The sequence below is a fragment of the Desmodus rotundus genome, chromosome 9 (assembly GCF_022682495.2).
Source record: "Desmodus rotundus isolate HL8 chromosome 9, HLdesRot8A.1, whole genome shotgun sequence".
Classification (NCBI taxonomy): Eukaryota; Metazoa; Chordata; class Mammalia; order Chiroptera; family Phyllostomidae; genus Desmodus; species Desmodus rotundus.
In genome coordinates this window covers 48,012,706-48,040,457 of record NC_071395.1, presented here as the reverse complement: position 1 = coordinate 48,040,457, position 27,752 = coordinate 48,012,706, and the positions used below count along the sequence as shown (strand labels likewise).

General features: G+C 53.4%; 1 protein-coding gene across 1 annotated transcript in view; it reads right to left on the bottom strand.

The window, feature by feature from the left end:
- Window positions 1-27,752, bottom strand: part of SIN3B (SIN3 transcription regulator family member B) — a 36,224-nt gene that overhangs the window by 6,839 nt on the left and 1,633 nt on the right. Inside the window, exons 3-14 of the mRNA XM_045195724.2 lie at window positions 27,560-27,713; window positions 21,806-22,006; window positions 17,909-18,052; window positions 11,241-11,363; window positions 10,033-10,122; window positions 9,479-9,597; window positions 7,602-7,809; window positions 6,662-6,778; window positions 5,077-5,315; window positions 4,212-4,395; window positions 1,487-2,138; window positions 832-1,001 (exon numbers count right to left, since the gene is read on the bottom strand). Coding sequence (XP_045051659.2) covers window positions 832-1,001; window positions 1,487-2,138; window positions 4,212-4,395; window positions 5,077-5,315; window positions 6,662-6,778; window positions 7,602-7,809; window positions 9,479-9,597; window positions 10,033-10,122; window positions 11,241-11,363; window positions 17,909-18,052; window positions 21,806-22,006; window positions 27,560-27,713 — 2,401 coding nt within the window. The remainder of the gene's footprint in view (window positions 1-831; window positions 1,002-1,486; window positions 2,139-4,211; window positions 4,396-5,076; window positions 5,316-6,661; window positions 6,779-7,601; window positions 7,810-9,478; window positions 9,598-10,032; window positions 10,123-11,240; window positions 11,364-17,908; window positions 18,053-21,805; window positions 22,007-27,559; window positions 27,714-27,752) is intronic.

Sequence of the window (27,752 nt, the reverse complement as noted above, 5' to 3'; positions counted from 1 at the left end):
CACCACTGGCAGGACCCTTGTCCCAGGACCACCCCCGACCTGTCTGGGGCTTTGCTGTTTTTATTTGTATGAGTAGTTTTCTCTCCTTGACATTTGGCTGCGAGCAGTGTTCTGCTGCTGTAAACAATGCTGACTGCTGGGGAACATCACCGCATCACTGATATCCACCCCCCACCCCCAAAGTGACCTAAGAGTCTCCACACATTGGCAAGTCCCGTCAGGAAAGGTTTGTCAGCAGGGGCTCCAATGCATGTTCACAGCACCAATAGCCTCAGTCCAGCCGCAGCAAAATGTGGCAGCAACGCAGGCGTGCACCCATGGATGAACGATCGCGACGCGGTCCGCCCACACGAGGGAGCATGCCTCAGCCGGAAAGAGGAGTGAAGCCCCCACACGACACGACGCGGATGAACCGTGGAAACACCTTGCTGAGAAGTCAGGCATGCAAGACCACGCAGTGTGTGGCTCCACGCAGATGAAAGGGCCAGGCCACGAACTCCACAGACAGAGAGCAGGCTAGGGGTGGCCAGGGGCTCGGGGGCTCATGGGGACGGGGCCTCTCTTCGGGGTGACAGGAATGTTCTGGAACTATAGGGAGGTGATGGTTGTGTAACGCTGCACGCACTAAATCCCACCGAATTGTTCACTTTAAAATGGTTAATGTTATGTGAATTCTGTCTTGACTAAAAAAATAAAAAAGAGAGGAAGGCGCTGACACGGGCTACCCACGGAGCATGAGAGCGACGGAAGGGCCCGTCTGCAAAGCGGGAGGCTGGCCGGGAGACTCGGGGAGGTGCCATGCCCTGTGTGTCAGGCCTCCTTGACACTCACCTGGCGCGCGATGCTCTGCACCAGCTTGTCCATGGTGAAGCCGACGTAGGCATGGATGGTGAACATCTCACGGAGCGTGTCCTCGTACTGCGTGGGGTCAATGCTGCCATCCAGCAGGCTGCGCACCATATCCAGGAAGGCTGGGTAGTACTCCTCCAGCTCCACCTCACCTGAGGGTGGGCGGGGACCAGGTCACCCTGGCTGTACCCACAAGGGCCCTGCCAGGTGAATCTGGAGCCTCTGTGTTCCCCACCTCCCACCACAGGCTTCCCGATGTTGGCCCATGACTCTAGGATGGAGGCGTGACTGGGCAGTGAGGAGTTCCGTGCATCCCAGTCTGGGGGAAGGACCACAGCTTCATGCCTGGGGAGCACAGGCAAGAAGTGGCTGTGACCCAGCGATGCTGGTTTCCTGGTCCTACCACAGCACCACAGTCAGAAATGGTGCTTCTGGTCGGGCGGGCTAGGTGTGTTCAAGACTACTGTTCTTGTGACTTCTCATCTGAGATAATTATTTCACATGAAATCAGAAAAACACGAGGGAACATTTCTGGTCATAAGCTACGAACTGGAACCCTGGGGCCCACACAGGCTGCCACTCGTCTCCCAGAGCCTGCACAGCACCCCTGGGCTCTTGCAGGGTCTGGGGGACTCACTAGGCTGCTTGAGCCGCAGCTCCATGGCGGGGTCATTGCCCTTTTCCCGGCGCCCCTCACAGAGCAGCTTCTCCCTCTCCTTCTCGGTCCGATACTCCAGGAGCTGCTTCTGGGCCTGGCGGTAGATCTTCAGGAGCCGGGAGCACAGAGTCTGGTGGAGACGCAGGAAGAAGTACCAGTTGTTGTTGGCAAAGAAGAGGCTGTAGACATCATCCATGGGCTTGTGAGGTGGTGGTGGTGGTGGCGGTGGTGGTGGTGGTGGCGGCGGCGGCGGTGGCTGCTGCTGCTGCTCAGGGGCAGAACCCTCGCTGGAGGCCACCTTCTCCTCTGAGGGGCTGCTTTGTGGCCCAGGCACCGGCTTCTTCCGGTCACCAGGGTCCACGCTCTGCCCCTGGGGGCTCCCCCGGCCCTCGTCAGCAGAGTCCTCAGACGCCCCTAGGTCCAGCTGCTGGGAGAAGAAGAGGCTGGGCACAAACTGGTGCACCAGCTGCTGGATGGTGCCCTGGTCCTCCTTCTGGATGGCTGGCTGCCGCTTCACGTAGTAGCTGATGAGCGCGGCTGCGTCCTCCAGGATCTGCCTGTCCTCATACACGAAGATAAGGTGTGGCTCGCTGGAGGGGGCGCTGCGGCCCTCTGAGTGCTGCTCCTGGTGCTGGGGACAGGGGTTGTCAGGCAAGAAGCGACCCACTGGGAGAACCCAAGATGGGGACCCAGGGCTGAAGGGCTCTAATGGTGTCTCATCGCCCAGCGCCAAGACCAGAACAGGGCCAACCCCTGTCCCTCCCACCACCAATGCCTGCAGCAGTGCCCACAGGACTGGGACATGAGAGGACCCGGGCCCTGGTCACCAAATCCCAACCTACCCAAGCTGCCCATTCCAAGCTCTCCAGGGAAGTGAGGAAGGCTCAGGGTGCCCCCTGGGCCTCTCTGCCCACCACATTCACTCATGGATGCCCAGCTGGACCTTGAAGGCCTGAGACTGCTAACATGTTAACCCTCTCCTTCCTTAGCCCTTCACACCTAGCCCACACCCTGCTCGTTCCCTCTTCCAGCCGCTACGAGCCCCTCCGCAGTCCTCCTATCACTTTGTACAAGCCTCCCCTACCTGCCTGTTTCCATTTACCTGCCAACACTCACTGAGACCTGAGCCATTTGGCCAACAGGAGCAAAGCCAACTCCGTCACCCCTCCCACACAGCTCAGCAGAGGACTGCAGTCCCTGGCATGCAGTCCTGCAGCCTCCCCGCCTCAAAATGAAGTCAGTGCCCTCCTCCGATGCTTCGGGGGGCCGAGCTGCCCTGCTGTGTACAGGATCTCTGTGTGAGCTGTCTGCTCTTTCTACCTGGAGAACCATGGCCCTGGGTGCACCCTCCCCTTGGTCTTTAGCCAATGATCGTTCTCCCAGAAAACCTTAAGACAATGGCTTCTCCCAGACTGTCTGAGCGCACTGGGGGGTGCCCGGGCTCTTGGGAAAAACAAGTGTGGGTGCCATCCCGGCAGGCGGGACGTCCTGAGGGCAGGGGCAGGAGGCAGGGCAGTGAGGGGGTGGTGATGACAGTCTGCTCCTCCAACAGAACTAGTGATTAGAAGGACACAGGGGCGGGGCTTCCCACACTGTGCCCTGCCCTCACCAGCCAAACACTCTTACCCTCTCTGCCCCCAGGGGAGCAGCCCAGGAACTCAGTGGTAAGCAACAGGTTTGCTGGGCTGTATTACCACCCCCAATTTGACAATGTGCCACAGACCCCATAGACGGGGGAAGTGTCTCAGGCTTTGAGGTCCCATGTAAGGAGATCAGATAGGCTGAAGGGTACAGCCAGGGGCCAAGGGGTGGGCCCTGCAGGAGAGAGGCTGTCCCATGGGAGGGAGGTGGGAGGGAAGGATCTCTGGGCCCAGGCCCGGTGACACGGAAGAGCATGCACTCTGGACAGGGCACCCCCCAGTAGCTGGCTCCTCCGCCTTCAACTTCTGCACTGCAAGAGGAGGTACGACTGCTTGCTGCTTATGTGGCAAATAAAGGGGAATAAGTGACCATCCCACGCAAATGCTCAGTCTTCGATGCCACTCTGTGCCTGTCTCCTTGGCACAGCCCGGGAGCAGCAGCCCTCCTGTGCCACTCCCTGGAGCTCTGGCCAACCTTCCTGACAGCCAGCCCGGTGGACTCCATCTTCCTGCCATGCCGCCCCGTGTGTATTGTTCAAAGGTCCAGATTCCCAGAGCCCAAGATGCCAGCCCTGCCTCAGTTTTGTAGTTCAGAGCCCATGAGCCCAGATGCTCCAAGACTGGCGAGAAGGCATGGCGCAGCTGCTGGGTGCTGGAGGGGGAGCCCCAGGGCCCAGAGCTCTGGTCTCCTGTGACTGGCCTTGGCAGGTGGCCACCTCTTGTGCCTCAATTTCCTCCCTGCTAAAATCTGGCTAACATTCCTTTGTAGGAAGACCTGTGAGCAAAGGTCACATGGGATGTTCCCTCCGGGGGTTGTACACTGTCCAGAACACACTGGAGGTGGAGAAAGGAAAGCCGCTAGTACCAGGCAACTGAAGGAAGATCCCTCAAGGCCCACGGGGCCGGGGGGGGGGGGGGGGGGGAGCCCTCCCCGGACCAGCCCTAGTGCCTGTGCTGCAGAAATGTCCGTCTATACCCCTCCACAGCCCTGTGAGCGCGATGCCTCCAATCCCACCTTAGCACTGGGACAGAGGCACAGGGACCCGGGCGGAGGAGGGCCTCACCTCATCGTAGACACTCTCAATCTCATTGAGCAGGCTCTTGGAGCGAAGGGCCTTGGTGTCATTCTGCTTGAAGTTCACAGCCTGGTGGTCCAGGGACTTGAGGTATGCCTTCTCATACTGCTCCCGCCAAATTTTGTTGAAGCCCTGCTGGGCCTCCCGCCACTCCTCTTCCTTGGCCTTCAGCCTGAGGGGCCAGAGGGGCTCAGCACAGGGAGAGTGTAGGAACAGCCCGGGACACCCACCTGAGTCATCCCTGCACAGGACTAGTCTGTCTTCCTCCCACAGACCAGCCACCACACTGCAGACTGGGGACAGCCAGCTCCAGGCCTGTCTGTGTTGACTAAATGAGGTAGGTTGGGAGCCATGGCCCCGGAGGGCCAACAGGGTTGGTTTCATGGTTTCTCAAATATCGCTGCCATGGGACCAACCTCTTCCCCGGCCTGGCTCCTGCCTCTGACGATATTCCATGCAGCTTTTGGCTCCACTGTGAACTCAATGAGGGAAGGGACGGTGTGGGCCTTGTTCAGCTCTACCCCCCATGGCCAAACACAGTACCCAACTGAGGGCAGCCACTTTACACCTGTTCGCTGTCATGGAAAAGCTGCTGAGACATATTACTACGTGAAAGGCAAGTTGTGGTATGGGTCCCACTCTTCATGGTGAGATCTAATTACGTGTGGGTGGCTGAGGGACTCAGACTGTTACGCACGCTTTCTTCTCAAGAGGGGAACAGGAAGAAGAAGAAGACTGGAAAACCCAGTGAGCCAGCATGAGGCCCTAGGGACCCGCCCCAACCCCCACCTTGTGACGACACCTGTGACCAACAACACTAACGAGCTCCCAGGGGGCAAGAAGCCAAGGAAACCTTTTGAGGACGACGGGGACAGCAGTGACAGGGTTTTTCTTGAGGCTCTCGATGATCTCAGGGGCCTTGTCCCCATAGATCCGATGGATGGCGCGACGCTGGATCACCTCGGACGTGCCCCCCAGACAGTCGTCCAGCCGGAACTTGTCCTGGTCTTCGGGCGCCATCCGGGAAAGTTTCTTCTGCACGCTTTCCAACACACGAATTGTGGCCAGGTTGGTCTCCAGGACGACGTCTAACTATGGAGAGGAAGGCGGGAAGGGGTCAGGGGGGCCCTGGGGGGGCCCAGCCTGGAGAAGGGCTGCTTGGACAGAGCATTCAGGATGACAGGCATTCGGAGGCAGGGCCCTGAGCAAGTGTGGCTGATTATCAGGCTGGGGCCCAGCCAGGGGAGGCACAAATGCAGGACTCGGCGTTGAGGGACTGAGAGCCATGGGTGCTCAACACTGGCTGACCCCCTTCACGGGCATAAAGAGCAAGTTTTGCCTGGCAAAAAAAGGGAAGGGACCCGTGTGCACTTAACCCCCAGATAACTCTCCAGGCATGTGTAGGGGGAGCCAATCCCCAAAGGGTACATACTGTGTAACTCCATTTATGACACAGTGAGAGAGACAAAGGACAGGTCAGTGTTGCAGGGCTCAGCGCTGGGTGGGGCTGGGAGGGAGGTGTTCGGACAAAGGGCAGAACGAGGGGTGCCGGTGGTAAGGAGCTGTCCAGTATCTTGGCTGCAGTGGTGGATACACAAACCACCAAAGGTGGGAAAACTGCACAGAGCTAAATGCACGTGCATGCACGATACAGGCGCACACACGCCACATATGCAAACACAGGCACGCACCCACAAATACAGTCCAACTGGGCAGGTGTCATGACAACACAGCCAATGTCACTGACCCGGCTGTGGTATCATGACAGGGATTTGTAAGCTGTTACCACTGGGGAAAGGGAAGCTGGACTGCTGTGTAATTTCTCACGCTACGTGATATTCTACGATGACCTCAGCCTCCCTCTCACCAGAAAATTAAGTTAATTTTCAAAAATTAACTTAAACCCTGGCTGGTGTGGATCAGTGGATTAAGCCCTGGACTTTGAAAGGTCGCTGGTTTGATTCCCTGTCAGGGCACATGCCTGAGTTGTTGACCAGGTCCCCAGTTGGGGGTGTGAGAGGCAACCAATTGATGTATCTCTCTCACATTGAGGTTTCTCTCCCTCTCTTTATCCCTGCCTTCTTGTTTCTTTAAAAAATAAACAAAATCTTTTAAAAATTTAAGCTAACTTATTTTTAATTCAAATAGTTACACATAAAAAGTAAGTAAAATAATTAAATTCAAATACATTGCCTAGCCAGTCCAAAGGAAAGCAAGGCAGGAAAGAGACCTGCACGGAGCTGCTCCTGTTGGAAAGCCCTGGCACCCCTGATACTCGAGAGGATGCTGAGGGGTGAAGCAGGGTCAGCATACATCCCAGGACAGAGAGGGAGATGAGCAGGGGAGAGAGGGCAGCGGTGTGGAGGAGGAGGAGAGCCACCCCTATGTGGGCCAGGATCCAGGGCTACCCAGAGGGCCTGGAGCACCAGCATACGCACCTCAAAACGCTCGTCCTCACAGCGGTGCAGCTGCTCCTCATAGGGTGTCTTCTTGGAGCTGACGAAAGTGGAGTCCTCTGACCAGGAGGGGAAGGAGACCCAGGTGTCATTCAGCACCTGCGCCAGAGGAAACACTGTTACTCGGGCGACAAGCCCTGATGGCCAGACCTGTTCACTGTGTTATCTAGTGTAAAACATACGAGTAGTAACAGCATTCTGATTTCACAGTACACTCCCTCACAAACAAATAGTTACATTAATTTTAAAGTGATCTTAAGAGAAAACATGACTTTGATCAAGGTGAACAAATCATACTATTTCACAGATCAGCAAACTTTCTCTGTAGAAAGCCGGATAACAAATATTTCAGGTTTTATGGGCTTGTGCAGTCTGCCAGGACCACTCAACTTTGTCTGAGTCCTACTAACGTAGCCACAAGCAACAGGGACATCAAAGAGCGTGGCTGTGTGCCAATAAAACTTTATTGACAAACACAACCAGCGGGCCAGCTCTGGCCTGGGGTCTGGCCCACAGGCCATTCTTTGCTGACCCCCAGCCACACCCTGGAGCCCAGCAGGCCCTCTGAAGTTCTGGGTAACAGTAACAGTCTGTGCTCCAGCCTGCAGAGGGTTCGACTGCCAAGTGAAATGGGGCCTTACTGAGGGCAGTGGGCCCAGGACTATGCAGACTTACAGCCAAAATAAACCTAAGTCAAAAATGATGGAGAGACATGCTGAATGCCACGCTGGTGCTGCGGGCGCTGCAACTGCCACTAGGGCATGGAACTGTTGTCTCTGCTCAGGTATTTGCCACGTCCCGGCACCATCCATCATCCAACACCTGGAGGACTGACATTTAGTCTTTCACCTGGCACATGGGAGTGGTAGGGGTTTTGCGGGGGAATGCATCACACGAGCTGACGTGAGCCCCGGGGAGCTACCTCTTTGCAGATGGCCGTCCTCCCACTGCACTTGGGCTGCTGGTAAGTTTTGGGGAGTGCCCGGTAGCTGGATCCGATGCGCTTGCAAGATGAGTAGTCGATTTCCCGGCTTATTCCATCCCCAGATCTGTCACTCATGGGCGGGGCGAATGACAGCTCTTTCACCCCCAGGAAGGATTTGAATTGTGCAAAGAGTTCTGGAAATTTCCTTCAGAAATAAAGACATATAGTTAGTCAGCACTCCTGGGGCTTTCTGGAAGTGATCTAGATATTTCAGCATAGCGCCGTAGAGATACCTGTGATCATTGATGGTCAAAATACAAGACCAGGGAGGAGAGGCAAGAGGCAGAACCTAGCACCAGATGTGCAAAAAGTCCCACTTGGGAGTGAATCTGTCCCCTAAAACTGTCACCAGCTGGGCCCCACCACTTGCAGGACAGCCCTGAAACACACTGGAAAAGAAAACCTAGACTGGCAGAAGCTGGGCTGGTGGCGTTCCTTGACTGGAAGCGGCCAGGGCTGAGCAGCCTGCCCTCACCTGCCTCTGTAAGTAAGGTTTCCCTGGCAGTGACAGCCTTCCCTGACACATCACTTGTGGGGTTTTTTGCACCATGCCAGAGTTGGGTAGTCCTAGCCCTTGGCCCCTGACAGATCAGATCGGTCTGCCAGGCTCTGCTCCAGAGTCTTCTTCCCCTGGGGGGAGACCCTCTTGGGAACACCCTCTATGGATACAGTCTCACGAGTCATAACGTAACAGCCATGCATGCTGATGGGAAGGTGTTTGAGCAATTCACCTGGCGTCACCTGGACTAATGTTTAAATGAACACCAAACCCTACTCAAAGTGTGCGGTTACTTGACAGCTGGCATGGTGATCCTGCCATGACAGAGCCAGGCAGACTCCTCCCTCGGAGTTGCCTTTGGGCACAAACAGATCACACGTATCGTTGTATATAACGCACACTCCTCATATTTCAGATTATAGTTTAAGGGTCTTGCACACAACACCCACATGGAGCTTCCTGAAACTGTGGTCAGACTGGCTAAGGAAATTGCCCAACATGACAGGGCTGGGGGGCGGGGGGAGGCTGTGCTGGGACCTGGCCAGGCCCCCTTTCCCAAGGCTCACTGGCCTCCTAGAACGTGCCCACCCTCCCAGCGGCAGCCCCAGCCTGTGGTCTGCCCACACACAGCAGCCCACGCTCTGCGGCGGGACAGGGTTTCTCTTCAGGCAGCTGGGATGCTGGGCAGCCTTTCGTTCTTCCTGCAGTTTGACTGTTAGAATTTTAAAAGCCCACATTAAGAGAATCTGCAGGGTTTTACGCCAGGTGGAGAAAGCTGATCCCAAAAGGTACTGTATGATTCCATTTATGTAGCACTTTTTTCCTGTAAATGTTAGGGACGGAGCACAGATGAGTGGTTGCCTGACGCTTGAGGGGGACTGGGAAGGGCAGCAGGAGGGACACAGCCTGTGGCTCTGGAGCCATGGTGTATCCTGACTGTGGTAGTGGACACACGCCGCTCCCCAAGGTATATACAGAGCTGTACACACACACACACACACACACACACACACACACACACACACACACACGGGTGCTAGACACAGGGAAACCTGCAAAGATGGGGGGGGTGCCCGAGAGTCACCATCCTGGTTGGGGCACTGACTGCAGATGTCACCATGGGGAGAACGAGTTCTAAGGTCTGTGTTCTTCCTCACAAATGCCCGTGAGTCTCTAACAATCGCCACAGCAACAGCTACTTCAAGACAGCATTAATAAAAGCACCTATCACTTTTCAGAAAGAACAGCCCAGGAAAGGTGGACAGAGTTTACAACAACAAGACTCATGTGGGGAGCCTGGGGCAGTGTTGCTCACCCCAAAAACGGGCTGACGAGCTGGAGGAGCTCGGAGCCGGACACGAGCTCCTGGTTGAAGAGGGCGATGCAGCGGAGAAAGTTCTCATAGACCTCCTGGCTCTTCAGGACCCTGCGCACCTGCAGGAAGAACAATACAGGAGGCCTTGCAGGCTGGGCACAATCTGGCTCCCACCTGGTTTGGACACCACTAGGCACATGACGTCACCAACACAGGTGTGCCCGAAAGTGACTGGCAGTGGTCTGCGGGGCAGTGCTTTCCTTGCAGCCGTCCGCAGTTCAAATAGCACGGGACATCTCGCTGGCTCTGGGTGGGAGCCCCAGCGAGATCCCTGCTTTAGAAAAGTCACACAGCTGGGGAGCAGCAGACGTGTGTCCTCAAACCTGGTTCCGACCCTGAGCTCTGCCATCTCCTGCCCACGACCTGCCATCTGTTCAACGATGGCCTACAGTCCCTTCCACGGGGAAAGCTGGTGCTAGCCCCACCTCCCAGACCCACTCACGAGTTCCTGTCCCAGGCACTCTCACCCTGCACATGTGAGCCCCACCGGTCACCTTGTCAAAGAAGGAGAACTCCTGCAGGGTCCCGTACTTCCCCACGGCAGCGATGGACAGGTCTTTGGTACCACGCAACTTCATTTTCTTCTGTGGAGAGAAATTCGTGTTGTCAGGGCTCTGTGCATCCCACGGGCAGCCCCTCTGTCTGTCTCGGTCAGTCTCAACACCGCTAGCACTGAGTTCCTCCGACAGAATCTGTCACTGCGTGCTAGGTGAGGTCAGCCCAGGACTCCTATGGATGAAAGTCTTAGACCACCCACCTCCAATTCCGTGACCCAGTGAAGGGTGAAGGTCACAAGACTGCCCCGCCCACAATCTGGGATCTAAGTCTGACAGTTTAGGGCTTTTGGTAACAGGTGGGGACATCATAAAGCTGGAACAGCAGGGAGCTGTGCCCCTGGACACAGTATCAGAAACCTCTCCTCTGCCTGTCGTGTCCCATGGGCCATGACAGTGATGGGAAGGGGACAGGAAAGGGACAGGGAGAGGACCGCACTGGTGGAATACTGGAGAAGCCCAGGTTTTAAATCTCCAGGGAGACATTTATCTCTAAGCTAGACTAGGACCTGAACTTGGCTGCACTCCGGAGCCTACAAAACCATCTCCCAAGTGCCTGAAGAACGATGGTGACGTGTCAGGAGGACACAGGAGCCAACCCAAAAGGGCCCCACTGGTCAATCCTGGGGCAGTCTGGGCACCACCCGGGGTCCATGCTGATACAGGTAACTGAATCAATGTGGCTGAAGACAAAGCCCTTCCTTACAGCAGAAAGTCACTGGGAAAGGCACAAAGAACAGTGGAACTGGAATATCACTACCATGGGTGACGAGTGCAACAGGAGCTGGAACTCAGGCCCTCTCCTCCCTCAGCGGGGCACCTGGTGCAGTGACCCACCTGTGCACGGGGCCCTGCTCACGAAAGAAATGAGCAGACAGAGCATCATTTCCGGTTTCTCAAGGAGGATGTAACACTCCTCACAACCATCTTCTGAGACGGACACAGATGAGCAGCCACCTTGGAGGTGAGCTGGCTTTCCAAGGTTCCTCAGCCTGTGCATTTCAAGCCAGACCAGGGTCCAGGATCAGCCCCTGCCACAGGCCGACTGCTTGGGGCCTGCGAGTGCTGTTCCTCAGGCCACCTACAGATAAGGCCTGGCTGCTGGGCCACCACACACTTGGACACCTACACTCATGGCTGACGGTTACCTTGGCCGGTGCTGACACAGGACGGAGGAGCGAGGGCCGGGAGCGCTTTTTGCCGTGTTCCAGGTTCTTCTCGTGCTCACTCTTCTGGACACTGTTCATTTCGCAGGGCCCATTTCCTGTGAACTAAGGACACAAACACAGGAGGTGGTCAGCACTGGAGATGCGGCTGGGCCCTTCAGTGTTGGTTCTCCACTTGTGTGAGTTCACAGAATGGCCAGGCTCAGCCCCCAGCCCCAGCCCCAGCGAGCACTGTCTGCCACGGGCCAGGGGCTCTGTCCACATGCGAGGTGGCCCCACCTCTCGAGATGCTCATGTTTACTGGGGGACAGACTCGTGTACACAGGCCATGACAGTGTAACGAACAGCAGCAGGCTGGGAGAAGGCCCACGGAAGGCCACGCTGGAGGGTGGGGCTCACCCGTGGACCACTGATAATGAGGGTCTGGTGTTCAAGGGCAGCAGAGACAGAAGAAGCCTTTCAGACAAGGGGACTGCATGCACAAAGCCCCAGCAGCTGGAGGAAGCAGTCGACGGCCGCCAGGTCACACGGGAGCAGGGGGTGCCTTCCAGCCAAGTCTGTATTTTTTTCTAGGATGAGCAGCATCATCGCTCAGCGGGGGATCCTCACCGGTCCTCTCAGGCCACGCCAGCCATCGATTACCAGGTTATACGGATGCTTCTCCCAAAGGGGGTATCTACAGGCTGTCAGCCACATTTACCAAAAAACAGTTCTGGAAGAATCTAGTCAGTATTCGCCTCCATGGGAATGTGCCCCAAGGCTGGAGTGGGTGGGGAAAGGTGGACAGACTTCAGCCTCTCTGCAGGATGTGGACAGGGCTGGGAGGGCGCGCCGAAATCACCCCGCCACGCTGCCTGCTGCCTGCTCCCCCCGACAGTGGGACCTGGACGTAGAGACACCACGCAAAGGATGCGCTGGGGGCCCAAAGCAGGGGCTGGGCAAGCAAGTCACGCTGCCTCCAAACAGCACAGCAGCGTCTATGGGGTAAGAGAGAGCTCTGCGCCTGTGCGCCACTGCTAGGGACAGGTGTGCTGATACACCGTTACGTGCAACGGAAGGAAAAACTGAAAAACAAACAAACAGGATGCCATTTTTTAAAAAAAGGATACACCTTTATTTGCACATGCAGTGGGAATCTCTAGAAGGACACACAGACACTGTGGGTACTTAATTCTGAGGACAGTGACTGGGAAACTGAGGAGAGGAAGGAAATTCACTTTCCATACCGACTCTCTTACGGATACTTGGTTTTTTCATGAGCACGCACTATTTTATAATAATTATAATGACAATAATGAAACCCTACCGTTAACTATAGGCCAAACGTGCCCCTCAGGGGATGAACTTCTTTGGAAGCAGTTATCTGAAGATTCAGTTACTCCAAGAACATTAGTGGAAAATTCTCTCTCATCTTTTTTGGATGCGAGAATAGCTGCGAACACCAGTTCCTAAAGGAGGTGGGTGGGTGGCACTGTGACACGTGCTGAGTGGGGTGGGGGTGGCGCCCCCACTGCTTGCCCCCCACGCTTGCCTGGCTGGAAGGGCGTATTAGTTAACAACAGTCTTTACCAGTTCCAATTTGTAAATGTTTGAGCTAGATGGACCCCAAAACCCATTTGGCTGGGGGCTGTCTTATTCACCATGCTCGGCCTGTTCGTGTAACTAAAGTTTCTTTGCAACAGAAACTGCCTGGCCTGCAAAGTCTAAGATACTTACTATCTGGCCCTTCATAGGAAAACATCTGCCAACTCCGATCTAGGCCAAACAGTCGAATTTAATTAGGACAATATCAAATTTCATCTTTGTTTTCTTTTTCCTGAAGTTTTAATAGAAATCCAAAAATTAATATAAAGGACTATGAATATAAAGATTACTTTATATAACAGATTGTACATGGGTGTTGTTAATAATAATTTAAAATCTGATTCAATCTTTCTAAATGTATAAGGTAGCTCTAATCACCCAATATACACTAAAAAACTGTTGAATTGCTAATAAATGCCACTTAAAGAACAGTAGACAGGAAGTTTTCTGAGAAAAAATGCTACTATTATTTCTTTTAAGGCAGGTTTGTCCATGTCCAATTTTGTAAAATCTCAGCCATACCACCAGGGGTTGCTGCGACCACAGAGGACAAGAGGTTCTACTCACTGGCCACCCACCCAGGGATAGAAGAATCACTACCAAGGTGAAGTTTCATGAACTAAGACGGCCCTTGCCAAAAAGCTGCTCACAGTTGGAACAAGCAGTGTGGACTGAGAGTTCTATCAACCACCTAGTGTCTGCTGTGCAACACCCCCACACCACAATGGACAGGGCTCTCCATCAGCTATACCGACCCCGGGGTGGTTCTGCAGCACAAATCAGCAAAGGCAGGGCCCTCAGCTCACCCTGGCCAGGCCCTTCCCTAAAGAATCTTCCAACAGGTCTGGGGAGGAAGGTCCCTATTGCCACTTCTAGATGAAGCTGAGGCTTGTGGAAGTTAGCTGCCAGGCTCCCACAGCAAGAAAGTGACAAAGTGAGATAAGGACCAGGTGTGCAATCATCAGTCCTTGCTCCAGGAGCTGTACCCACGGTCTCTGGTCAAGGCCGGGTTGCTTTCCTGAGCCTCCCTATGTGAAGTGAGGACACATCCCTCGCCGCCTGACTTCCGCCAGAGTAGCAAAACCAGGCAAAAACTCAGCTGGGCCTTTTTTCCCATGAAGCCTCTGGACTACTCAGCACTGATGGCGAAGGCTCTGGGAAGGCCAGCCATGGACATTACTGTGTACCCTTCTCTCTGTGAGGACGAGTTCAAGGAAAGAGCTGCCAAGGCTGAGGTCAGAGCTGAGATGCAAGAGCCAAATCCAAAAGGATGAGACCCAAAGAAAATTTACCAAGCATACCAGGGGGCACTATGGGGCTTCACAGAGTGCGACAAAATGCAGCTCAAGCTCCCAGGGGTGCAGAAGGAGGTGGTGAGACTTTTGCTGAGGAATGGAGGATAGAGTGCTGAGCACGTGCAGGGCCCTGCAGGGGCACTTGGAGAACAACAGCTTGCTGGGTCCCCACCTGAGCAGGAGGGCCGGTTAATCTCGTGGAAGAGAAGGAAAGGAGGCCCAGGAGGAGATGCGGTGGGCTCCAGCCCACGTACAGCACCCGAGGAGGCTGAGTGCTGTGGCCCAGGCTGTGTGCTCACAGGGCTCTGCCCAGTCCCTCAGCCCCCTAAGGACGCCCAGGGCTCCAGCTGTAGCACTTAATGTCAGATCCACTGATAGGCACAGGGCTTCTCTGACTTGGAGTCAGGAAGTGTTTCCCGGTGGCATTCCTGGTGGCATCCCTGCTAAGGGTCCTGGAGGCAGTGACACAGGGCCGGAAGAGTGTGTGAGGGGCATGGGACAAGCCCCAGCCCACCCTGACTGGACCAAGAATGCTCAGGGCATATAAACCCAGACTCCAGTTGCCCCGATCTCCCTTTGATGCCACTGCCCCCAGCCCTGCTTCCACAGCATCTGCATTCAGAAGACGTACGTAACTGGGAGCGGTGGTGATGACACGTGATGGGGGGTGACTTTTAATGTGCTCACACTCCAAGTCGTCATTAAGGGCAGAGAGGAAGAAGAATGAGAAGAGGAAACAGAAGTCAACAAACTAGGAAGAGAAAGGGAGCTTCCTCAATCTGATAAAGGGCATTTATAAAAAACACACAGCTCGCAGAACAGCACACTCAATGATGGAAGACTTCGATCTTCCCCTCTAAGATTAGGAACGAGACAAGGATGCCTGCTTCCACCACAGTACTGGGGGTTCCACCAGGGCAATGAGACCAAAAAAAGAAATAAAAGGCATCAAAACTGGAAAGGATGAAGGAAAACTGTATTAGCAGGTAGAGTAGTTGGATATACAGAAAATCCTAGCAAATGCACAAAAACGAAGCTGATCAACAAATTCAGCAAAACCGCAGGTTACAAAATCAACACACAGAAAGCACAAAGAAGTGGTCTTTCTATATGCTAGCAATTGAAGATTAAAAAATGCAATTAAGAAAATAATTCCAAGTGCTGGCTTATGAACCAAAGGGTCACTGGTTCGATTCCCAGTCAGGGCACGTGCCTGGGTTGCAGGCCACGTCCCCAGTGGGGGGCTCTCAAGAGACAACCACACATTGATGTTTTTCTCCCTCTCTTTCTCCCTCCTTTCCCCTCTCTCTAAAAATAAATAAAATCTTTAAAAAAAGAAAAAGAAAACAATGCCATTTCCAATAGTATCAAAAAACATTTAATAAATTTAACAAGGGCGGTACAAGACATGCACACTGAAAACTATAACGCGTTGCTGAAAGAAATTAAAGACAATTCAAATAAACAAAGATACTGCATGGTCATGGACTGGAAAGCTTAATATCGTTAAGATGGCAATACTCCCCCAACAGCTGAAAGATTCAGTGTAATTCCTATCAACAGAAATGGTGACTTTCAAAGAAGATCACCAGGAAAAACCGATCTTTAAATTCCTATGGAACTGCAAGGGCCCCTGAAGAGCCAAAACAATCTTGGAAAAGAACGAATTTGGAAGACGCACACTTCCAGCTTTCAACTTACTACAAAGCTACAGAAACCAGGACAGTGTGGTGCCGGCCCAGGGAAAGACATGGAGGTTAACGGATCAGAAACAGAGAGTCCAGAAATAAGCTCACACAACCACGGCCAACTGGTTTTCGACAAGGGCGCCAAGACCATTTAGTGGGAACAAAAGAGCTTCTTTAACAAGTGGTGCCGGGGTGACTGGATCTCCACATGCAAAAGAATGAGGTGGGACCCTCACCTCACACCGTATACAAATAGTGATGCAAAAGGGATCAGTAACATAAACGTAACAGCTAAAACTATACAACTATTAGAAAACACAGGGAGAAATCTTCCTGACTTTAAAAGATTTGGCAATGGATTCTTAGACTTGACACTAAAAGAAAGTGTGAGCAACAAAAGAAAAAGTAGGTAACTGGACTAGATCAAAATTCAAACTTATGTGCATCAAAGGACACTAACCAGAAAGTGAAAAGAGAACCAGTAGAATGAGGGAAAATATCTAATAAGGGCCTAGTGTTCAGAATATATAAAGAACTCCTACGATTCAACCACCAAGCGACAAACTAAAATAAGGGCAAAGGACTTGAATGCACGTTTCCCCAAAGAAGGTATACGAAGGGCCAATAATTACACGAAAAAATGTTCAGTGTTACTAGCCATCAGGGAAATGTGAATCAAAACCACAATGAGATGCCACTTCCCATCAACCATGAAGGATATAATGTGTAAAAAAGAGAGGAACACGCCATGTGTCGGTGATGGAGAGGAGTTGCTAGTGAGAGTACAAAATGGTGCGGCTGCTCTGGAAAACGGTCCGGCAGTTCCTCAAAAACCTGGACACAGAGTGACAATGTGACTCAGTAATTCCACTCTCAGGTACAGACCCCAAGGAATTGAAAACAAGGACTCAAACAGATCCTCGTACACACGTGCACACATCAGCGGCACTCGCAACTGCCAAAAAGTAGAAATCACTCAAATGTCCAGTGAGGCACAAACAGGACGTGGTCCATCCACACAACGGACCCTCACTCGGCCACGAAAAGGAGTGGCACACCGACACGTGGTGTGACACTTGAAAATATGCTCAGGGAGAAACGCCAGACACGAAAGGCCATGTGTTGAATAATCCCATTTTTATAGAATGTCCAGAACAGGCAAATCCAGAGACAGAAGGCAGACTGGTGGGGGGAGGGCATGGGGAGTGACTGTAATGGGGATAGGGTCTCCTTTTTGGAGTAGTGGAAATGTTCCAGAACTAGACAGAGGCGGTGCTTGCATAACATGTAAGTGCATTAAATGCCACTACACTGTATGCTTTAAATTTTGCCCTGGATGGTGTTGCTCAGTGGATTCAGTGCCAGCCTATGAACCAAAGGGTTGTCAATTCCATTCCCAGTCAGGGCACATGCCTGGGTTTCCGGCCAGGTCCCCAGTAGGGGGCACGTGAGAGGCAACCACACATTGATATTTCTCTCCCTCTCTTTCTCCCTCCTTTCCCTTGTCTAAAAATAAATAAAATCTTTAAAAATAAAAAAAAATTTACTTCTATTAAAAAAGAAAAGCCTCATGTTCATGGAAAAGAAAAAGAGGGAATGGAAAGTGTAGCCCAGCAAACCTCAGGCCACAACAGGGGGAGAAAGACCGCCAGTATAGTCCGCACCCGCACAGTCCCTGTCCCAGGTCCCTCCTCTGTTCTTTGCCCTTCAGTGACTGCCAAGACTCAGCCCACCCCCACCTGTACCTGCCCACAGGGCCCTGGTTACAAGGCAGGTAGCTCTGTAGTCCTGGGCTGCAGGTCAGGAGGAATACAAGGTCTCCTCCCCTCGTCTCCACCTCCTAAACCAGCCCTCTCCATCTGGCACTGTCCATACTGAGAAGCCCTCTTCAGGATCTGCTCCAGCTTGATGTGGAGGTAGAGCCTGCACTGGGGCCCCCTGGGTGTCTATATCCTGTGTGGCTCCCGGGGAAACCCAGCATGTCCTGGGGGTCGCACAAGCTGGCCTGGCTCTGGGGCTGCAGTGAGGCACAGGGTTCTGGATGAGAAGGTGGCCCCCAGGCTGGGTGGGCGCTCTTACTTACCAGGGACCGCTTGGCTTCAGGCAGGAACTGCCCAAACTCTGAGAGCAGGTCCTCCTGGCCCCGAAAGAGGTTTGCCACCTCGGTGAACACCTCCTCTTCAGACATGCCTCGGAAGGGCCGACCCTTTGTGCTCAGCTGCTCCTTCTGCCAATTGTGAGGAAAGGGAAAACAAGCTGTTAGCCACAGAACCAGGTACCCAGGTCATGACATTTAAGCATCTCACTGTGGAGGAGACAGAAGGACAGCTACTGGGAGAGAGGCCCAGCCTGCCACCTTGGGGTGCCTTGTGCCAGGCTCACTTGTCTGGACCTCGTTCCACAGCACAGCCTGAGTGCCCTGGCCTAGGATGGGGTCCATGCTAGGAGTATGAGGGGACGTGGGCAGGGGTCCAGTTGTGGGAGCAGTGGTCCCAGCACTCGCAAGGGCAAAGGAGCATGCACTGCTGGGCAGGGGGGTGCAGCGTTGGCACTGGGCCTGAGAGGGAGGAGGGTAAAGAGGAAGGGATGGCACTTCCAGGCCAATGAAAACGGTTAGCCCAGAGTCACTAAGACCTGAGGGTTGATGAAAGATGATGGCCTGACCCGGTGCTCAAAGGGACAAGATGAAGACCAGAGGGGACCTGGGTCTGGAAGGCAGGAAGCACAAGCAGAACTTAAGATGTACATCAGAAATAAGTCTCTGTAGAGTTTGCACCTGGAAATGTGACCAAGCGAGAGGCAGCAGCGGGCTGGGGCCCTCCCCGGGTGCAGGACTTTCCCTCTCCGCACGCCTACGCCAGGGCTACAAAGGACAACGAGCCAAGGGTCTTCCTCCTCCCGCTCTGCGGCACCCCAGGGAGGCTAGTTTTCAATCCTGCACCTGTAGCACGTATGTAGGAGGGGGAAAAATAACTGCCCCCCCCCCCCCCCAAGTCACCAGGACACCTGAAAGCCAAAGAAAAAATGGGCGAAGACCACTCAGTTCAGAGAGTGCTGCCTCTCTGCACAGGAAACAACGATCAAAGAGCGCTACTTTGCTCATCGGATCGACGAAGATGGAAAGGACCGACTTTCCAATGAGGACATAGGAACCATGAAGCGGAAGGGAGACTGGTGCCACCTGGCACAGGGAAAGGTGGCACTATCTGCAACCACATGTCAGGTGCACACCCGGACTCAGGGCCATACTTCCTGGGGATGTTCCCATGGAAACGGTCAGTTCTGTTCCAATGCTTGTTTTGAACACATGTGTTGGAGCTGACACGCATACTAAGGAATCGTTTGAGTGCTGTGCAGAGTTTGCGATTGCTTACGTGGGTGAGGGCAGAAAAGTCACAGAGCTGACGGAGCAGTGTGGGAACGTATCACCCCCCAACATCTGTCAGGAGCAACCCACCGTGCCCACGGGAAGTTACAAACACCCATTTCAGGAAACCCCCTCCCAGCACCTCACAGTGCCCCACAGGCTGCAACCTTCCACACCCACGGGTGAACCTCAGGCTTTTCCAATGTCAAGTGCCAGGAGTGCTGCGGTATTCCTGCCATTCTTAGCCAGTTAATGTGTTCGATGGCACTACCGTTTTTAGTAGGTGCCTTTTTTTAATGTTTCACTGAGTTTCCCAGCAGTGTGCTCTGACTGTTTTCCCATAAGCCCCGTGGCTGGTGCGAATTTTCAGAGCAAGGTCACTTTTAGGAGTCTCCGGTGTCACATCAAGGCAGGACTGGCTGTGCTCATCCAAGTACACATGGGACATATTTATGAAGTTGGGTAATGGAGACCAGCTCCCCACAGGCGACCCAAGGCAGGCACTGTGTGAGTCGATGATCTTAGTTAACTGCATTTTAACGCAGGAGTCAGCACCACCAGCATCAGGCCACTTGACAGATTAGGACCTGAGGGGGGTGAGCTCAGGCGGGTGAGGGAAAGGGCTCTGAGGGCGCAGGGGGCAGAACTATGGTCTGAACCAAAGCCTGACAGAGATCATAACTGTAACATGTGGCCAGATTTACCCAGAGCTTCTGGCTTTTGGCCTGACAATGTCTTTTTAAAAACCTAAGCCAATGTTCTGAAGTCGGAATAATTCACATAAAAATTCCCTTTTAGCTACTCTTGAAGAAACAGATGGTCTGACGTCCAGGCCATTAGGGGGCTTGTTTGAAATACAGATGCTGGGCAAGACCTGAGGAGTCACAACTCAGATGAGGCCCAGGCACCTGTGTTTCCAACCAGCTCCCAGTGGCTCTGGTTGGGGGATGCTGAGCTATACCTTCCCCAGTGAGTCTTCTCTGAAGGAGTCTGTGGCCCACCCACATGACTTTGGATAATGACCGTGGATACATGTCTAACTTCTTTGCCCCCCTCCCCATTGCCACCAACAGAACAGACACCTTCCAGCCTTCTCTCCAATGACCCTCCCAGCCCCTAAGCTGTAATGACCCCGTGGAGTCTACGAAGGACCCACAAGGTCCTATGATCCCAAATGTCGCTGTTCCCCACCCCGGGGCCCCATCGAATGTTCACAGCTGCCACTGCAATGGCCCACCTGTGAGAAGCCAGCCCTTACTACAGCATACGCACTACCTACAGCCTGGACTGAGTCCAAAGGGGCCACGCACACCGCCAGCGCCACTGATGGCCGAAGTCTGTTGTGTCACAACAGCTCCACTGGGTTTTCAGGAAGCAAACCCCATCAATCTGACCCTACACTTTTGGCTAAAGGGAATCCCACTTCTTTACTTCACTTATCAAGGTTGTACAGAAGATTTCATTTCTAAAAGTTAGGTTCCACTGCTTAGAAAAATAAAAGGAAACTCCATGTCTGGAAGAGGATGATGTCCAAACTCCTTGTATGACAGAGAGGTCCCTCAGCACTGGCCTGCCTGCACTTCTTGTCATGCCCCCTCCTGACCCCTGGGCCTTTGCATAGGCTGTCCCCAACAGCAAGAGCCCACCCTTTATCTGTACTTGTGCACCTGATGGTTCTGACCCATTTCCCAAGATTTAGCCTGAATACCTTCTATCTGATCCCTACACAGTGGGCAACTGTTAATCCTGACACACTTCTTCCCAGTTTCCTTCGTTCCCACCCCAAGCATCTCTAAGTTTCTCCCACCTCTAGACTGAACTCCTGGGCGGCAGCAACCATTCATCTCTGTCGCTCCAGCACCTGCACGGGGCCCAGCTGTAATCAGCAGAAACAAGGAAGCTGTGTGGTCTAAACAATTACGAAGTCATCTTTTAAGTAAAAGAGTATCCCCTCAGGTGCTTTTTAAATCCCTCTGATATACATTTCCTTGGGTGCACAGCTGCCTCAAGGAGTAAATTAAAGTAAAAACTAAACAGAACTCCAGCAGGTATTTGTACACCCGTGTTCACAGCAGCCAAAACGTCCCTCAACAGATGACTGGAGAAACAGAATGTGGTGCACCCACGCAATGGAGTATTATTTAGTCTTAAAGAGAGAATTCTAACACCTGCTGCCACAGCTGTTCAGTTAAACAGAACAGTCACAGAAGGACAAATACTGCAGGGTCCCACTTATGTGAGGTCCCTAGAGAAGTCCAAAACCTCACGGAGACAGACAGTGGAACGGTGGGTGCCGGGGGAGGGGGAGGGGGCTGGGGCGTTAGTGTTTGACAGGGACAGAGCTCCGGTCTTATAGGAAGAAAAGCCTTCTGCAGACGGATGGTGGTGGCAGCTGCACAACGATGTGAATGTACGTACTGCCACGGAACTGGACACTTAAGATGGTGAAAATGCTGAGTCTTATATTATCTGTATTTCACCACAAAAAAGTTAAAGCAAAAAAGTCAGATTTTTACAAAATTCCATCATTCAGACAAGAAAATGCTTCTAAGGCACCTGACACGGGATGACGCCAGGAGCAGCCACCGAGAAGTGTGACCAGAGGCCTCCTACCTGGTACGTATGCAGTATCTCCAGGAATGACCTGTAGATCTCAGGGTGGTCCAGAAAGCGGGTCTTAATCTTGTTCACGTAGCTGATGGCGTTGTTGAACTCCACGGAATCTGACTCCAAGGGCACCTGGGGCTTGTCCTCCTTGTACAGCAGCTGTTGTTTGAAATTCTCAGCACAGTCGCTGTGGTTGTGCGAATTCTCCTGACAACACGACAGTGAGCTACCGTCAGCCGGACACCAGGAACAGACTGTGACAAATGCCAGACAAGCCACTATCTGTACAATGACAGGCAAAACCTAGCACAGAGCCAAGTGTTTTGACGAGATGCAGAAAAAGGTTACTTCTAGGGGTCTGGAGGGAGGGATGCAGATGGGGGACCCACAGAACATGCAGACAGCTCCTCCCAGGCAAGTCTCACACGCTCGCCTCCACCTGATCCTTCCTGACCAGTTCAGAGCGCACAAAGGGTTGAGAAACAGTCTGCAATTTGAAAAATTAGCATTTGCGAGAAATGTACAAAATGTGGATTGTTTAATCCTTTTTGGAGAGTTTTGGCCTCTTTGTAAAAGACTTCCCACGCTTCCTGCCAGCCCATTTCAGCAAGACTGTTTTCAACCACAGAAGCACCTGCTCTCACCAGGAACTTGGAGGGGAGGGAGGCTCACTGTCCAGGCTGCCCGGACTGCAGGACTTTTGGTGCTAAGCTTCGGGCAAGTCACCTGAGAGAAGAGTGGGCCTTGCCCAGCCATTGGGCATACCTTCATTTGTGTGCTTTTCCATCAATCCAGATAAAAAACAGACACACACATCTCTCCCCTCTGCATTCAGAATTCTAATTCTTGGTGGGACATGTCCTCTGACTCCCCCAAGGTGATATTTATGTTTCTAAACTGGAATTTTGCACATGGTTCTGATGACAGCCTCCACCTGCCTCTGATAATAGCTGGGCCATCAGGAGTGACCCTGCATCCTGCAGATCTCCAGCAAGCAGGGGCTGTTTCTCCAGCAGTTTTCCGGAACCATCCCGTGCCAAACTAAAATGACCCCGTCTCCCAGCACTCTGAGCCTCTTTCTTGCTGCTTTTCTCCTACGTGCATTACAACACATTGTACTAATTTTGTTGTCTGTCCACCCTGACCAGATGGCAAACGCCACGGGGACAGAGATTCTGCTTCATTCACGGCTGTATCTGCGGCGCCTGGAACAGCCTGGGGCAGACCGGCCTCCTGCACTGCCGGGGAATGGTCAGACAGACAGTGCAGGAACAAACGGACTCTACTGTTTCCACTGCCCGGGCGCCCAGCACCCCACCTGCATCGACGCCGCCCGAAGGACTCTGGCAGGGTGGGGACTGCTAGGCACACGGGCCATCATCTGGGTGCGCGTACTCATCTGCTTAGGTTGCTGTAACAAAATGCCACAGGTTGGGTGGCTTCAACAACAGAAACTTATTTCCTCACAGTTATGGAGGCTGGAAGTTCTGGAGGTTGGTTTCTCCTTAGGCCCCTTGGCTTGTAGATGGCTGCCCTCTCGTGGTGTCCTCTCATGGCCGTCCCTGTGTGCGCACGTCCCTGGGTCTCTCTGTGCGCCCAAATCTCCTCAGGACACCAGTCAGACTGGATGAGCAGTCACCACGAGGCCTTAATTTACCTCACGTACCTCCGTAAAAACCCTCTAAAATAGTCACATTCTGATGCACTGAGGGTTAGGACTTGCAAGTTAAGAATTTGGGGTGGGGGGGATACAACACAATTCGGCCCACAGCAGTGGGTGTAGAGGTAGCCCTAGAAAGTGTGAGCTGAGGAAATCAGACACACAACGGGCCCAGAGCAGTCACAGTTCTAAACATCACATCTCCCGGGCAGTGCAGTTCCTCCGAAAACACTCTGGGGGTGCTCTTGCTGACAACCTTGCTGTGGAAGATGGAAGGAACAGGGACAGGGAGCACCTTGGGGCCAGGGTTTGCTTCAGAGGAGGCTGTGCGCTCGCTGGAAGCTCCCCGCCACTCCTGAAGGGGTGTTTTCAGGCACCACATGCCCCTTCCAACCCCCTGGAGCGAGTCACTGTGACCAGGCAGAGAGCCACCCCCAGAGACCAGGGCTCCACTAAATGGTGCGGCAGCTACAGCAGACAGTCTGGTGTTTCTCTAGTAAGTTAAACATAGTTACCATGTGACCCAGCAATTCTGCTCCCAGGTATCACCCCAAAAGAACTGAAAACAGGTGTTCAAACAAATCCTTGAACACTCATGTTCAAAGTGGCACTCACTAGTCAAAATCACCAATAGATGGAACCCACCAAAGTGTCCACCAGCTGAGGAACGGATGAACTAAATGTGGTCCATCCATACGGGGGCATGTTATTCAGCTGTAAAAAGGAAGGAAGCTCTGATTCATGGACGCTCTAATACAACACTGATGAACCTTGAAAACACCATGCAGAGTGAAGGAAGCCAGACACAAAAGGTTATACAGGCCCTGGCTGGTGTGGCTCAGTGGACTGAGCATCAGCCTGAGAACCGAAAGGTCACCAGTTTGATTCTAGATCAGGGCACATGGCTGGGGTGCATGCAAGAGGCAACCAGTCCATGTTTCTTCCCCTCTCTTTTCCCACTGTCTGGCTTCACAGGTCTCCTCTGCAACCTCAGTCCACGGCTGGCATAGGGGACTTTCCAGAACTGTCCACCAACTTCCCGCGCTCCTGGCTCTCTGTCCTACCCTCTACACGTGTCCCAGCCCCACTGGCTTCCTGGCTATTTCTCAAACACACTCCCTCATTCCTACCGCAGGCCTCCACCACACCACCAGGAAGACACCCGCTCCCCCACCCCAGGCGCGGCTCCCGCTGCCCTCCTCAAGCCCTGCCCCGGCCACCCTTCGCTCGTCATGCTGAACTCCCTCACACATTTCACATCTGTGTCTGTGTCTCAGGCCCACCTCGACTGTGCAGGCCCCCAAGAGCTGGGATTCCAGCAAACCCCGGGGCCTGACGCACAGGAGACGGTCTGCACTCACTCTGCGGGTGACCGCGCAGAGACGACCTACCGGGAACTGACCGAACTTCCAGACTACCCTACTCAGCGCGCGGACAGCAGGCCTCCCTTTGAACGCAGTGGGGCCACTTATCTTACAAGCTGCACTAGAGGTTTGTCTGCCCAAGCTGGCTGCTGCCCCAGCAAGCATAAACAGGTCAGCTCCCAGAAGGCAGGGTCTGCCCTTGAGGGGACCCACTGACATCCAGTATCTCACCCTGACCACACATGCCTGACAACGCGTGCTGAACGGGGGACACAGTCAGGACAAGACAGATGAGGGTCCTGCCTGACCTGGAGGACTCCCGGTTTTCCCAGGAAGGCAAATCTGTAAGAAACAGCAGATTTTTTATTTCCTGACTTTGCCACAAAAAGGCGTGGAATGAGAGTGACAGAGAGGGTGGCAGTGGGGGGGTGCTCTGCACAGGTGAGGTAACAAGGCCTAGATGACCAGATCCAAAATGGCACCGACTATGGAGGCTACGGCCCCATGAAGGGGACATTCTTCCCCTCGTGGTCCCCTGGCCCTCCTTTTGGCCCCGCTTCTCTCGTCCCGGCACATCTGTCAGTCTTCCCCTCTAGACTGGTGTTCTCCGGCTGGGTTGATCCTGCCCCGCAGGGAACACTTCGCAACGTCTGGAGCCATTTCCAAGTTGTCACTCCGGAGGCGGCAGTGCACTGGTATCAGGCGGGCGGAGCAGGGGTGTCGCTCAGTGCCTTGCGGTGCAAAGGAGGCCCCACCAGAAAGAACGATCCAGCCCCGACGGCAATGGTGCCAAGGCTGGGAAACCCTGCATGAGGGCTCCCCAAAGGCCAGGACGCCCTTATTTCTCTTCCTCGGCACCTAGGAGCTACTCCCTCGTCGGCAGTTGACAGGATTCATGATGAGGTGAAAAATGAAAAGAACCAAGCTGAACTTCAAACGGTGAGGCCAGACAAACCAATTTAACGAAACATCGCCAGAGCACTGGCACACGAGGAGCTCTGTGAAGATGCCCAGCTGCTGTATCCTGTCAAAGGACTCCGGGAAGCCAGGAAGACACCTTGTTTGTGCCCAACACTGAAGACTGCTGAGAAACCGGCTGAAAACCCTGCTGGTCCTCAGCACCGACCGAAGCTGAGCGGGCTGGTGTTCCCGAACGCACTCTCCAGCTGAGGGAGCAGAACCTGGACGTGGCTTCTTTCGGAAGCAGCAGGACTATTAGCCCCGCTGAGTGGCTGTTCACTAAGTTCTCCCCGACCTTTCCTCAAGTTAATGGGCCTTCATCACCTCAGCCAGCCAGGGAAGACAAGACTGGTCTGGTCCGTTATCTCTACAAGAACCCCCCCGCCCGGAGTGTGTGGAACAGCAGAGCCGCCACTGTGCAATTCCCATGCAGACGCAGCCCAGAGCAGAGTGACTCCCACAGCCAGGGACTCAGAAAGGCCATGTCCACATAGGAAGCACAATTCTTGCTCTATCTTAGCAAGTGATGGGAACGATACGCCAAGTTTACAGGGTGCTCAGACTCGCTAAGCACTCTGTGCACTCTGTTGACAGTGAGCTTGGTTTCCTCCCCCGGCCGTCACTGTTTCAAAGGTTAATCCTGCCAAGGCTTTTATGGTCTGGAGGCGCAAGCCCCCTGTCTGGATCCTGGGGCTTCATTCGCAAACATAAAATGGAAGCTCTTTGGAATTCAGCAGCCACAGGCTTCCAAGTTCCTTTTTAAAACTGAGATGCACCCCTCAGCTTTAACAAAAGAACACACTGCATGTGGAGCTTGCCTTGTGTAGGCCTCTCTCACTGTTTTCCTTCCCGATCTGACACCCGCATTGGAGAGGACACTCCTTCACCAGGGGAGAAACCTGCAAAATGCTCCCTGCAGTACATTTTTACCTTCCCCACGAAAACCCCTGCGGCAGAGATGGAGGAGGTTGAAAGAGTGAGTTCACTCAGATCAGTGGTTCTCACTGGGGGAGATTCTACTCCCAGAAGATACTTGACAATATCTGGTGACATTTTCAACTGTTTCCACTGGGTGAAGGCCTAGTGGGTTGAGGCAGGGACACTACTAAACGCCCCGCAATGCTCTGGACATCCACCTCCCTCAGCAAAACATTAAACCTTAAATGGTAACAGGGCCAGGGTAGAGAAAAACAATAATAACCTTGCAAAAGTAAAGCTCAAAGAGGCCTCCGAACTGCAGTAGAGGAGGCAGCAAGTTGTCACCGAGAGAGAAGAGACCAAAGACACAAGCCTGAACTGAGCTAATGACCCTGCTGGCAATTATAAAAATGGCCAATCACACCCACATCCCAACTGTTTCATTCTGTGATGTCATCAAGGGTGGTCAGAGTGACCACATGCCCGAGTACCACCGTGGCCTGCCTTGTGCGCTCAGAGGGAAGTAAGGTCTCAGGCCAAGACCTTGGTCACTGAGGATGCAGTTATTCTGACTGGACATAAACTGTGTCAGGAGGATGCCTTCCTCACACGCACCCACATACATCCACTCTTGATTTAAATCCTCCCAATGGACCAATTTGGGAAGCAGAGGCTGCCTGTATAGGTGTTTCGGTCTATTTTGATTTGTGCTAGGAGAAATCAGCACGTCCAGGAAAGACCACATTGTTATTGGCTTTCCGGCAATGCAATATTCGACACTCTGTCTGACCCGAGTGCCAGAGAACCAGTGCGGGCTGTGTTAAGGCCAAGATCAAGCAAACTACTGCAGCAGCATACCTGGCTGGACAGAGGCGACTGTATGTTCAACTTGCCATTCTTGGGGATGTCGATTCTGTACCCAAGGGGAAGGAAAGCATTGAATCCAACAATGAGGTCAGGGTGTTCGTGGAAGAGCTGTGAGACTCGTCGGATGACTCCAGGAGTATCGATGCTGGAATAGAGAGCATAAGTGGGCAAGAGTGTCTCCGCA